Below are 13,912 nucleotides of genomic sequence, written 5' to 3' on the forward strand. Positions count from 1 at the left end.
CCTTCTTTGTTTTTTTCCATTCCCTATATCTACCATCCATCCCTCTCAAGCAAGCACACCCCCCTCCACACAGTCCGCATCTATCCCTCTCAAGCCCCCCCCCCCAGGGGTCTGCATCTCTCTCAAACACATCCCCCGCTCCCATGGTCCGCATCTCTCTCTCTCTCTTCCTCCTGACACCTCTTCCCCACCCCCATATGGTCTGCATTCTCTCACTCTGCTTCTACCTGCTCCTCTTGGTCCACTGACCTTGCCTTTAACGCTGAAGGCATGTTACTTCTCTCATCTGCCCAAGCCTCTCTGTAGTGTCCTGCCCGAAAACAGGAAGTTCAGTCAGAAGAGGAGTGAGAGAACATGGGCCACCTCTTCTGGATCCCAGTGCTGCTATCCAGAGCCTCTCCTGTCTTGCGCTGGTCCAGAAGTACCATGGGCTCATGCCTCCGTGGTCACTTCGGGTCGCAGGTGCATGCCCCTTCTTCCTCCACACTTTCCTAGCAAGGTCGACCCAACAACCGGTCCCTGTAGTTCAGGTGAGCCCTAGTTTTGTTTGTTGTTTTTTTTTGTTTTTGTTTTTTTATGCTGGATGGTTGCAGGTGGGGGAGAGAGACCTGCCGTTAACATACGTTAAAATTTTTAATGCACATTAAACATTTAACGCGGTAATCGCATTATTAACATGTTAATCACATTATTAACGCATTAAATGTGCAGCCCTAGTATAAAATTGACTTGTTTAGAATATTACATAAAATATATTGTGACAAGGCTACATCCCCGATGTATAGAGTGAAGCAGCAGAACCATGAACTACATATCCCAGAATGCATTTCCAGTCCTAGCAGTGAGATCCCAGGGGATAGGCAAGCTGGCCATATACCGTCTCTGACCACAAGAGGGAGGGTGAATGAAGGAGCCAGTTCCCGGGACCAGCAATCTGTATATCATGCTGCCCACCTGTAATAGGGAGGAGTGGGCTGAGAAGCAGGAGGAGGATTGGATGGAAGAGGGAATTAATCAGCCTGAGCAGGGGAAGGAAGAAGAACGGAATGGGAGCTTGAGGGCTGAGGAAGGCAGCCTCTAAAGGTTTGGAACCTACATGGTTTTGGGAATTTATTTTGGTTTAAACCCTGCTTAAGTAGAGAAGCCTGGTTTTCTTTTGGGAAAACCCTGAGTGGTGGGGGAATTACTTACCTGTTTTGAAACCTGATTATTGTGAGAACCTCTGAAGTTGGAAGGCTTGTTTCTGAAGGAGGGCTGCCTGGTGGGAAGAGGGGTTCAGTTCAGGAGGAGAGGAGCAGTGCAGGCTGAAAATCCTTGGGCAAGACAGGTCCCTAAAGAACTGAAGCAAGCTGAAATACCTTGGGTGGAAGGAAGTCCCAAAAGTATTGAACCTCCTGAAAGTAAAGGCTGCTTCGTGATTAACACTGTCTTGAAGGGAAATCCTGCTTGTGGGACAAGTACTATTTGTTTGCTACTGACTGAGACCACAAAAGCAGGGATTTCCAAAGGACTAATGCATTCCCCTCCGGGAAGGGGGCAAAGTCTTTGTGTAATTGGTTGATGTACTAAGCAAGGCAGAACAGCCCTGCCTGAGAAGCAAGTCTCTACTCTGGAGTGAAGTTTTGTTTATGAATCTGGAAAATAAAGGAATGTTTTTGAAGTATTTCCTGGTGGCAGTTTTGTGAAGTTCTGGCTATTCAGGGGAGGCAGCTTCCTCCCCCATACTGGAGCAGCGGGCCCGTTTACAATATATAAAAATAATAAATGTTGAGTCTTAGTGGTGCAATTGATACAACAAACTCCTTATTTTTAGATCAAGCCTCCTGTGTTTCGTGGTTGGAAGTGGCATCATACAACCTACACCCTTTGTGTTTACCTGTGATTGTTCGTAGGGGAGTTCTTGTTCCTCCACCTTAGGGTGGCTCTTCCCCCTCATAAACAGAGGTACCATACTTATTGTCCTTTTACTAAGGTGCGCAAAATGATAAGACGCCAATTATGTTCCTATGGTCATCTTATCATTTAACGCATGCTAGTTGTCAGCGTGCACTAAATCTGTTAATGTGCCTTAGTAAAAGGACCCCCAAGTTTATAACATTATAAATGTTAAATGTATATTTTTGGTGGTAATCTTTCCAGTTGGTCAATACCAATATTTTCTATAACAATAAGTATCAAAAAAATTACATTGCTGTTTAGATAATATATTTTCCAATGTAGTGGATTTAAAAATTGTTTAGGGTTAATTACCATATTTAAAGGTAAGATTTTTTGTAATATCACCCACATATCTTTACAAAATTTTTTCTACAAGAACAATAAAATAGCATATATAATAATGGATCTTGTTCTTTTTTACAAGACTGGCATATAAGTGTTGCAGAATTCAGACACTCTACCTCCAAAGAGAGCAGCAGACCTAAGCCAGCTAGTGGCCAAGCAGCAGGAGTGTAGAAAGCATATGATCCGGGCAACCTATGATGCTTTCAATATGGTCTCTACCACGGGTATTAGGATACACTACATGCCTTAGACCATTGTAGTGAAAGTAGCTCATACTCTACTTCTCCCAAGTCATTTTTTTTAAGTTATTAAGAATATGTTTACACAAATTAGAAGCACCATGACCAGTAATGGGTAGTAAATGTTTCATTTTAAGTAAAGAAGGATCAAGGGTTAATAGAAATGAAAGAAAAGATTATGAATCTACCCAGTGTGTTAACTGGAGCCAGTGAAAATACTAAGAAGATGGAAGTGAAAAGTGTTGTTCATATATAGAAAGGCACAATTTTAGAATTTTCAAAAATCTTTAAATAACTTGGTATGAGAATATATAGTTTGCCTTAATATTTGTTTTGATAATTTGTATTTTATGAGCTGTACCTAGTTGTATTTTGCCATGGGACTTATCTAATACACACAAACAATTGTAAGCTGATAATATAATTGTTATCGTTTGATAATTTTGGTAAATTAACTGAACCAGCAGGATGATATCTCCACACTGATGGATTGCATCATCCAACAGAGCCCAGAGCAAGAACTGCTCTCTAGCAACTTTTCAAAGCTTTTGAGGGTGGCGCACCACTTATACATGTACCTTCCCACCTGCTGTCATCAGGCGGGCCAAACCAGTCACTTCTTTTCTACGGAGCTGTGCAGTCATGTTTGTTGGCATCTCCCCTCAGCTCACGTGTCTCTTCAACTCAGCGATTTTGCCTTGATTTCTCAGTTCCTTTTTCTAACTCCTGTAAGTATTTATGTGGAGCCAGTGCCTCCCCCCCCCCCCCCTTTAGTATCCCAGTCAGGGTTATGGCACTTAAGTTTCCTTTTCTTTCCCGGTTAGGCCTTGACCGTCCCACTCTGGATAACTTTCAAAATTGAGTCGTTTCCCTTAAGACTCCCGGTAGTTTTAAAAAGTGCACCCAGCAGGACTATATCCCTCACAGACACTTATAACTGGTGCCTGCAGAGTCTTGGGGCCCAACCTTTATCCTCCTTCTTGTAAACTTTGTCTATAAATGTCAAGAAGCAGCATTAAAGGTCAAGAAAGACAACACAAACATATTTTTGGCACAGAGAAGTCCAGTACATCAACTTTGGCATCGGAGGCATCAGGCCCAGTGGCTCCTAGAGCTACATCGGACACTAGGGATGCAATCGATATCAAGGTCTCCACCTGCCTCAACATCAAGCATCAGTAGCAGCCACCAGGATTGGGCATCATCTGATCTCACCTTGAGGACAAAGGAAGATCCAACTTCTTCCTCCTGAATGCTGAGGGATCCCAATATCAGGCAGAGGCCAAGAAGCATCAACATCAGTTCCCCTCAAGACACGGAGTCGAGAGCACTGGGGCATTGAAGTCATCTATACCCAATAAGTGCCAGCACAGTGACACCTGCTCACCCTCCAATAAATCAGAGCCTGGAATAACAGCTCCATCGAGCTGGGACCAAGCATCAGTTCAGCCCTGAGGACTGCAAAGAATATGGATCACACTGGCTGAGCCCCAGCCTTTACCAATGGCATTGAGAGCTTCAGTATCAACCCTGACAAAGCTCCAGCCCATTCTGGAAGCCTTTGCCCTACCAGTTGCACAGTCATTGACACTGATGCCTCACATGGTATCAGTCAATGACCATCAAGTCAGTGTCGTTCAATGGGGGAGGAAGCTTCCTCAGGGTACTAGACAGCACCAGTTCTTCTGCACCCCTGTCCAAGACCTGACCAACCTATCAGAAGACCAAGGTAAGCACAGACTCAAACATCCCAGGAGAATTATTGCTATGATTCTGATTTGGACTTCTGGGGGTCTCAATAAGCACACGATGTTCTCTCAGAGGAGGAGGCCCCTTGGTCTGTCTTCAGATTCCTCACCTCCACATGAAAGGAGAAGATTACCACCTAAGGAGCTCTCCTTTACTGATTTTATTAAGGAAATGGCTAAGTCCATCCAATTTGATTTGGAAACCAAGGGTGAGCCCCGGGCCAAGTTGTTATACATCCTTGAGTTTGATGCCTCTCCAAAGGAAGCTTGACAATGCTCATACACAGAATCCATAAGAATGTACAGATGAAGTAGTGGGAAACCCCTCTCTCTGTACAGTCTATACACAAGAAGGCCAAACATGTATTGAGTCCAGAAGGCTCCCAGATTTGAGAAGCTTCAGCTTCCTCACCATTCCATGGTGGTAAAATCTGCTTTCAAATGAGCCAATCTTTGGTGCCCCTAGGGAGGGAGGCTCAGACTTTTAAATCTTTTGGGAGAAAATGTTTTCATAGTGCCGTGCTTGCCCCCACATACTTTACTAGCTCTTAATGAACAGAACTTAGTGAGCAGCGTTTCAGAATTCATAGACACTCTACCTCCAGAGAAAGCTGCAGACCTCTGCCAGCTAGTAATCAATCAGCAGGGAGTGTAGAAATCATATGGTCTGGGCAAAGTATGCTTTCAGTATAATGTCCAGGACCTCTACTATGGGTATTGGGATGTGTAGACTTGCCTGGCTCAATGCTTTAGACCTATAACCACCAGTTCAGGAGAAGTTTGTGGATTGTTTTTGCCAGGTAATAATTTTTTTTGGGTGACAAGATGGAAGAGGTTGCTCACCTCAAGAAGTGTTCCAATACCACTGTCCCAGCTCTCTCCGAGCTCAGCCTCCTTATCCAGGAGGTACTCTAACAGAAGGTAATGAAAGACCTACTACTCTCAAAGGTGTAGGTTTCCTCCAACCTCCAATGCATCTCCATGCCCAGAGCTCTTGCTTCCACCCATGGCAGCAGAGGGCTCCCCAGTCAAAGCAAAAGACGTGGTTTTGACAAGTGTTTATAGTGGAGTCAGTGGTTATATGATCCCGTCTGGTAACCACCTAGTCTCAGAAGAGGCTATAATATGTGGAAATTCTTTCTCTGATCCTTCTACTTACCATAAGAAGAGTCAGACAAGTGGGGCAATAGGGTTTCTGCCTCACATCCACCCCAAGATATGATGGACCAGCCACCCCCCAAGATATGGGGTGACAGAGAAAACAGAGGCTATGTTTCTTCCAAAGAGAAAGTTTTTATTCCTTACCAGTTTAGATAATAACAAAGCAATCAAGCAATAACAAATAGCAATTTGTTATGAGAGGGAGAGAGTGACCACCACTGTAAAGATGTACTCACTGACAATTATCTCAGCCTCTGTCTAAATACAATACGACAGTGACTTGTATACTTTTCTGTACAATGGATTGGGCATTAATTCTTTCCCAAATCATACAGCCTTGCAACTTCAGCTAATTTCTGTCTTACTGCATTGTTTACATAGAATGGAACACACTATCTAAGTGTTATGGAATACAGAACACAATATCTAAATGTTTATGGAACACAGCATCTTATAACAAGTCCAAGGTTTCTCTTACAGGAGATTGTAGCCGTCACTTTGTTATGGGAATTTCTCCAAGACCCAGTCTTATAGTTTTGTCTAGTAACCTCAACACATCTTCACTTTCAAACTGTGTACATTCTCAGTGTCCTTGTGATATCTGAGTCAGTCAACTCTGTCAGGGAGGGGAAGAGTGCTCCTTGCTGGATCAGCATGACCTCGAATTTACAGCTCTCAGCAGAAAGTAAAGATGCAGCTTTCAGGCATTTTAGAGCCTTTAGCTTATGCAGTTCATGGGTCATAACTGACCTGTCAGTGGTTTTCAGTATCATCTTTATGCTGATGACACCCAGCTATACCTCTCCACACCTGACATCACTGCGGAGACTCAGGCCAAGGTATCGGCCTGTTTATCCGACATTGCGGCATGGATGTCCAACCGCCACCTGAAGCTGAACATGTCCAAGACCGAGCTCCTTGTCTTTCCTCCTAAACCCACTTCTCCTCTTCCTCCACTCTCTATCTCTGTTGATAACACCCTCATCCTCCCCGTCCCATCTGCCCGCAACCTCAGAGTCACCTTCGACTCCTCCCTCTCCTTCTCTGCGCATATCCAACAGACTGCCAAGATCTGTCGCTTCTTCCTCCTCAATATCAGCAAAATTCGCCCTTTCCTCTCTGAGCATACCACCAGAACTCTCGTCCATGCTCTCATTACCTCTCGCCTCGATTACTGCAACTTACTCCTCACCGGCCTCCCACTCGGCCATCTATCCCCCCTTCAATCCGTTCAGAACGCTGCTGCACGTCTTATATTCCGCCAAAACCGATATACTCATATCACCCCTCTCCTTAAATTACTTCATTGGCTTCTGATCAGATATCGCATACAATTCAAGCTCCTCCTCCTTACCTACAAATGCACTCAGTCTGCGGCTCCTCACTACCTCTCCACCCTCATCTCCCCCTATGTTCCCGCCCGCAACCTCCGCTCACAGGACAAAGCCCTTCTCTCAGTACCCTTCTCCACTACTGCCAACTCCAGGCTCCGCTCATTCTGCCTTGCCTCGCCCTATGCCTGGAATAATCTTCCTTTACCCATACGCCATGCCCCCTCCCTACCCATCTTCAAATCTCTTCTTAAAACTCACCTCTTCAATGCTGCCTTCGGCGCCTAACCGCTCGAGAAATATAAAATACCCCAATCTATCCACCCTATCAGATTAACTGTTCACTCGTCCTCTAGATTGTTCACTTGTCTTTAGTTTGTTCTCTTGTCTTTTAGATTGTAAGCTCTTTGAGCAGGGACTGTCCTTCTATGTTTGAATTGTACAGCGCTGCGTAACCCTAGTAGCGCTTTAGAAATGGTTGTTGTTGTTGTTGGTCAGAAAAGTGCAAATCAATTCACAAGCTCCAGGAGAGTATTGCCGCAATAAAAATAACCATGCCAGACAACCTACTGGTAGACGTTAGGCAGAAAGTTTTCCAAGAAATATGGCCTCTTGTAACATCAGATAAGTTCAGACAGGCTACACCCTACAGTTGGAAGCAATTCCACAAGATTGCCCGCCAAGAACATCAAATTTAAGTTGTTTGACAAAATGGCTAGCATCTTGCATACAATTCTGTTACCAGATAATGTGAAACCTCATCTCAGACCCACTGCAACTACCAAGACTACTACTACTACTATTTAGCATTTCTATAGCGCTACAAGGCGTACGCAGCGCTGCACAAACATAGAAGAAAGACAGTCCCTGCTCAAAGAGCTTACAATCTAATAGACAAAAAATAAAGTAATCAAATCAATTAGTGTGTACAGGAAGGAGGAGAGGAGGGTAGGTGGAGGCGAGTGGTTACAAGTGGTTACGAGTCAAAAGCAATGTTAAAGAGGTGGGATTTCAGTCTAGATTTAAAGGTGGCCAAGGATGGGGCAAGACGTATGGGCTCAGGAAGTTTATTCCAGTCGTAGGGTGCAGCGAGACAGAAGGCACGAAGTCTGGAGTTGGCAGTAGTGGAGAAGGGAACAGATAAGAAGGATTTATCCATGGAGCGGAGTGCACGGGAAGGGGTGTAGGGAAGGACGAGTGTGGAGAGATACTGGGGAGCAGCAGAGTGAGTACACTTATAGGTTAGTAGAAGAAGTTTGAACAGGATGGGATAGGGAGCCAGTTAAACGACTTGAGGAGAGGGGTAGTATGACTAAAGTGACCCTGGCGGAAGACAAGACGGGCAGCAGAGTTTTGAACCGATTGGAGAGGGGAGAGGTGACTAAGTGGAAGGCCAGCAAGAAGCAGATTGCAGTAGTCTAAACGAGAGGTGACAAGAGTGTGGGTGAGGGTTTTGGTAGAGTGCTCGGAAAGAAAGGGGTGGATTTTACGGATGTTGTAAAGAAAGAAATGACAGGTCTTGGCGGTCTGCTGGATATGAGCAGAGGAGAGGGAAGAGTCAAAGATGACCCCAAGGTTTCGAGCTGAGGAGACAGGGAGAACGAGAGAGCCATCAACAGAAATAGAAAATGGGGGGAGTGGGGAGGTGGGTTTGGGGGGGGGAAATGAGAAGCTCGGTTTTGGTCATATTTAATTTCAGGTGGCGTTGAGACATCCAGACAGCAATGTCAGACAAGCACGCTGAAACTTTGGTTTGGATGCAAGGTCAGATATCGGGGTAGAAAGGTAGATTTGGGAGTCATCAGCATAGAGATGGTAGGAAAAGCCATGGGATGAGATTAATGAACCAAGGGAAGAAGTGTAGATAGAAAAGAACAGAACCCTGAGGTTCTGTCGACAGGCAGAGGGATAGAAGTAGAAGAGGATCCACCAGAGTGAACACTAAAGGTGCGGAGGGAGAGGTAGGAAGAGAACCAGGAAAGGACAGAGCCCTGGAATCCAAGTGAGGACAGGGTATCGAGAAGTATGCTGTGATCAACAGTGTCAAAAGCAACGCAAAGATCAAGAAGAATGAGGATGGAATATTGACCTCTGGATTTAGCCAGTAATAGGTCATTGGAGACTTTAGTAAGCGCAGTTTCGGTTGGGTGGAGAGGGCGAAAACCAGATTGTAGTGGGTCAAGAATAGCATGTGAGGAGAGAAAATCAAGGCAGCGGTGGTGAACAGCACGCTCAAGTAATTTGGAGAGAAAAGGGAGGAGGGAGATGGGTCGGTAATTAGAGGGACAAGTAGGGTTGAGTGAAGGCTTCTTAAGGAGAGGTATGACCACAGCATGTTTAAAGGCAGTAGGGACAGTTGCAGTGGAAAGTGAGAGGTTGAGAATGTGACAGATAAAAGGAATAAGAGCAGGTGAGATGGCATTAAGAAGGTGTGTGGGAATGGGATCAGAGGAACAGGTGGTACATTTTGAGGAAGAAAGGAGAAGTGTAGTTTCCTCTATAGTAACTTCAGGAGAGGAGGAAAAGGAATGAGGGGAAGGAGAGAGAGGGGAATGGACTAGTGGAGGGAGAGGTGGCGAGGTAGAGAATTCAAGGTTTATCTTTTGAACCTTGTCGTGAAAGAATTCAGCAAGGGTCTGAGGAGATAATGAAGAGGGAGTTGTGGGAGGGGGCACCTTGAGGAGAGAGTTCAATGTGGTGAAGAGAAGTCGAGGGTTAGAGCCAAGAGAGTTGGTCAGTTGGATATAATAATCCTGTTTGGCGCGTAAAAGAGCAGATTGGAAGGAGGTCAGCATGAACTTAAAGTGTAAGGAATCAGCAAGGGCCCGAGATCTCCGCCAGAGGCGTTCGGCGGAGCGGGTACAGGAACGTAGGTAGCAGATATTAGAAGTCAGCCAAGGTTGGGGTTTTGTACGCCTTATAGGGCGGGTCATCAAAGGTGCAAGTGTGTCTAAGGCAGAGGATAGAGTATTGTTGTAAGAAGAAACAGCCTCGTTGACAGACGTGGATGGTGCCACAGTAGAGAGGAGGTTTGAAACATGGGAGGATAGAGATGAAGGGTCAATACCGTGAAGATTCCTAGATAAATTAGATAAGGTAGGACGGGACTGGGAGGGAGGAGATTTAAGTGTGAAAGTTATAAGATGGTGATCAGAGAGGGGAAGATCAGAGGCAAGGAAACTAGAGGGTGAACAGTTGGAGGAGAAGATGAGATCAAGACAGTGACCATTTTGATGAGTAGGGGAGGTGGAGCATAGTTGGAGATTAAAGGACTGCCTTGAAATCTGCTTCACTGGAAACCACATGCAAAGCAACATCTTGTCCCTCTCTTACCTTCACTTTGCACTACTTTATTGACCAGTCCACAATCAGCTACTTTCTTTCTGACCAGGGTGCTCATGAACAATGGAAATTAACTTGGGAATTAACCACTTGTGTGCCTGACTCAATTCTGTTTGTCAACAGAAAAAGCATCATTTCTCACCTTATCAGATTTGTTTGTAGACAGTAGGATTGATTATGTACACAGTTCCTCCCATCTCCCTGAGAGATCACATCTTTTTGAGTTATGAAAGTAACTGAAGAGACCACTATGCAGAAAGGACTGTGTATGTTTAAAAACTTTACACTAGTTTTGAGCTCTGGGAGAGCTGTTCCATCTTGGCACCATTGGATGATATCACCCGCTTAGGTGCCTGATCAATCCTACTATCTACAGCAATCATCAGAGGTGAAAAACAATGCTTTACAGAATATGATGGCCATTAAAGGAGCAGGGTAAGGGCTGAGCAGCTGTGATTAGATCCAGCCGTTAAATTTTAAATTTTGGTATTTTCTGTTGCGTATAAAGAAGGGGCAAGGGAGGGAGGGATGTGTTCTTGTTATCAATTTATGGATTATTTTTTTATTTTTTAGATTGATTTACTGCCTTAAGTTCAGTAAAAACAAACCTGTATATGCACATGCTTTGTGGTATTGCCTGAAGTAGATAAAACTGACAAAAAGCTCTTTTTTCTGTTTCGTTAAACATTTTGGGGGGGTTTTTCCCCCTTCTTGTATAGGATTTTAAGAAGTATGTCACCAAACTGGATGAAATCATGGCTCTGAAATCAAAATGTGTCCAAAGTATGCGAACTCAACTGCAACTGTACCTGGCGTATCCTGAGCCTGCAGCAGAGAGGACTTGAAATTCCTAAGGTTAATAAAGGTTAATAATGGAATAATGAATTGCAACAGATACATGAGCTGTGCTTACCCATTTCTGAAGGCAAGCAGGCTCAGCCAGCAGCTAGGAGAGAGGCTTTGGTTTCTCCTTTCTTCTTGAATCCCATACAATATTGGTTTAACTGGATTAGCACATTTTGGAGCAGAGATTCCCTTATCTAAAGACGACACATGTGGACTCAACACCAGAGAGAAAACCAGCTCAATACAGTTCAGTTACTTCCCCCAACATTGTTCCTAAAATTCATCAAAGCAAGACTGTACACACCTAGAGTAAAGGCTCAGTGGCATGGCCTTTGCATCACTTCCTATCAGTACAGGCATATGGCACAGTACACAGTTTCTCATCCCTAGTCCAAAAGGTGTATTGCAAGGTGAGAAAAAAAATCACTTCTGGTATTGTTAAATTTCTATATACTAAAGGTTATAGTCAACTATGAAGGTAAAATAATGCCATTAGTGTCCCTCTTAAAATACAAATACTCACTAGTACTGTGCAGAACATAGAGCTCTAACCATACCCTTTCTAATTCCTATAGATTGATAAGGGCAGTGGAAAGCATTTTACTGTATTATGAGATCATTTCCTTTCTCAGGTTCAGTGCCAGACAAGACCAGCTTAAACCATCCACACCACTGTACTGCAAACAGACGCACCTATTACCTTCCCCCCACCCAGAGCATAAGGTCGGCTGGCATCATGGATGCTGCAGAGAAAATGAAGCAGGAGCAATCAGGGATTAGTTCTGCGCTAAAGACCAGGGGAACCCTGGGGAGGACAGAGGTTTGGGATTTCTACCTAGGTGCAGGGCAGGAGTGCGTCAGGATGAGAGATCAGTACATTAAACCAATAATGATCCTAACGCCTGTTGTCATTAACTTGGACTTCCATGAATTTTAATTAATTAGATATTAATCTGCTTCTTAAATTTTAATGCAAAAAAAAAGTCAATGTGGGGGTGATATTCAATGTGGTTTAAAGCTGACAGGAGAGGCTCCTGCCCGCTTAAAACCACTCTGTCCTGGCCACCGATATTCAATGGCACTTAACAAGGCAATGCTGCTGAGTATCATCTATGACTACAGTTATCAGTCTGGGCAGAGTCAGCGAGAAGCCGGTAGCTAGATAAGCACCAGCCATATTCAGTGTCAGTGCTTGCATAGCTAAGTGGACAGATAAGCCTGCCTTTTGTGCAGTCTAAATCTTTGCCTATTTAGTTATGTAGATGCTGGCTCTATCAGTCGGCACACACATTTTTTTTTTGTTTACATTTGTACCCCGCGCTTTCCCACTCATGGCAGGCTCAATGCGGCGGGCAATGGAGGGTTAAGTGACTTGCCCAGAGTCACAAGGAGCTGCCTGTGCCGGGAATCGAACTCAGTTCCCCAGGACCAAAGTCCACCATCCTAACCACTAGGCCACTCCTCCACTTCCAGTTCAGCAAGCAACCCCAGATATTTTAATGCCAGTGCCTGAGCGTGGCCTGGCATTGAATATCTAAGCTAAATTCTTCCTGCAGCTGTGGCTTTAAAATCACTGAGCGTTGTGGACTGAATGTTGAGAAGTATCCTTCTAAAACTATAAAGAAAAATAACCATGTTAAACATCATTGTACATGCTAACTTAATGTACATAAGTTTTAGGGCTGTTCAGTGACTAGACACCGTATTAACAAGGTGTCACTAAAGAAAAAGTGAATTCACACCCCAAACCGTACTTATGCTAGGGCCTTGATAGCAGCAAGCTCTGTCACTTGTATGAACTGTTTTTGTTTTGTTTTTTTGGTCAGTGATTTATAGAGCCTACAACAAATTTAAACAAGGGCTTACAAAGCTTATCTTGGTACTGCCAGAGCCACTTGGACTTTCAGCATGTCCACAATGAACATAACTGGAAAATTCACATGTGTCAAAGATCTATATAATGGAGCACAGTTTACTTGTAATGGTCAGAACTGAAGCCATTACAAGTAAACTCCATAATGGATGTTTAATAGAACATATGAAGCAAACTAATTTTTGCATTGTAGGTTTTTCCAGTTGAGTTTTACAGTTAATGGATCTTTCGATAATCTTGTTAATACAGAGGTGAGACTGCTGATGCTATGTTTATCCATATTAGAGGTGAAAAGAATTTTATAACTGCATCTTAGTATGTACTAGGACTGGTCCCAAAATGTATGAGTCTGCTCCCTACAGAGTCGATATATCTGGGTATAAACTAGATGTGCACCCCCAAAACAAATGCAATATTGTTCCTAAAGTGTTTTGTGTGTTTAATGTTTTTATCTCAAAAACCTGTACATGCATGTAGCCCAGTCTAAATGTTGGAGTTGTTAGCCCGCTGCATGCTCATCCTTATTTTCTACAAAATGTATTAGGGGTGGGGGAACAGGAGCTACACAATCAAAGAATTGGATTGATGGTTAGGTGTCGTTGTTCATTTCAAGACATAACATTTTGGTTGATTGTGTTGAGATGCTGCTTGAATACAAGACTTCCCAATTGAAGGGACTGAACTGCAGGCAATTTTGGCTCTTTCCAGTGATTCTGGTTCCAGGCTAGCCAAGTACCAGAAGGGAAGAGGCAGAGGCATTCCCTCAGTGTGTAAGGATTTAGAAATGTTCTGATCTGATGGCAGCAGCTACTAAGAACTCGGGGATCAGAGTTAACTCACAACAATGGTTTAGTGAAGCAAGTGTGTGCACTCGAAAATATTTAACTGAAAGTAATAATGTAATAATGTACTTTGAGAATTTTAACATTATTTAAAGCAAACTGTGTTATTTATTTTGATCAGATATTGATGTAGACTAATAAATAATTCAGCTGAATGTCAGTTTGTACATAGAACTTTATTAATTTCCTTATTTGAATCCTAATTTTACTCATCTCTTAAGTGTATCCATGATAAAATATTTATTAG

At 43.7% G+C, this 13,912-nt stretch overlaps 1 protein-coding gene across 1 annotated transcript in view; it reads left to right on the plus strand.

Moving 5' to 3' along the window:
* The window catches only part of KIF24 (kinesin family member 24), a 151,484-nt gene extending 139,241 nt beyond the window's left edge, over positions 1–12,243 (plus strand). Inside the window, exon 12 of the mRNA XM_030192858.1 lies at positions 10,824–12,243. Coding sequence (XP_030048718.1) covers positions 10,824–10,949 — 126 coding nt within the window. The 3' untranslated portion in view covers positions 10,950–12,243. The remainder of the gene's footprint in view (positions 1–10,823) is intronic.
* The last annotated feature ends 1,669 nt before the right edge of the window (positions 12,244–13,912 follow it).

Source organism: Microcaecilia unicolor, chromosome 2 (assembly GCF_901765095.1).
Source record: "Microcaecilia unicolor chromosome 2, aMicUni1.1, whole genome shotgun sequence".
Lineage (NCBI taxonomy): Eukaryota > Metazoa > Chordata > Amphibia > Gymnophiona > Siphonopidae > Microcaecilia > Microcaecilia unicolor.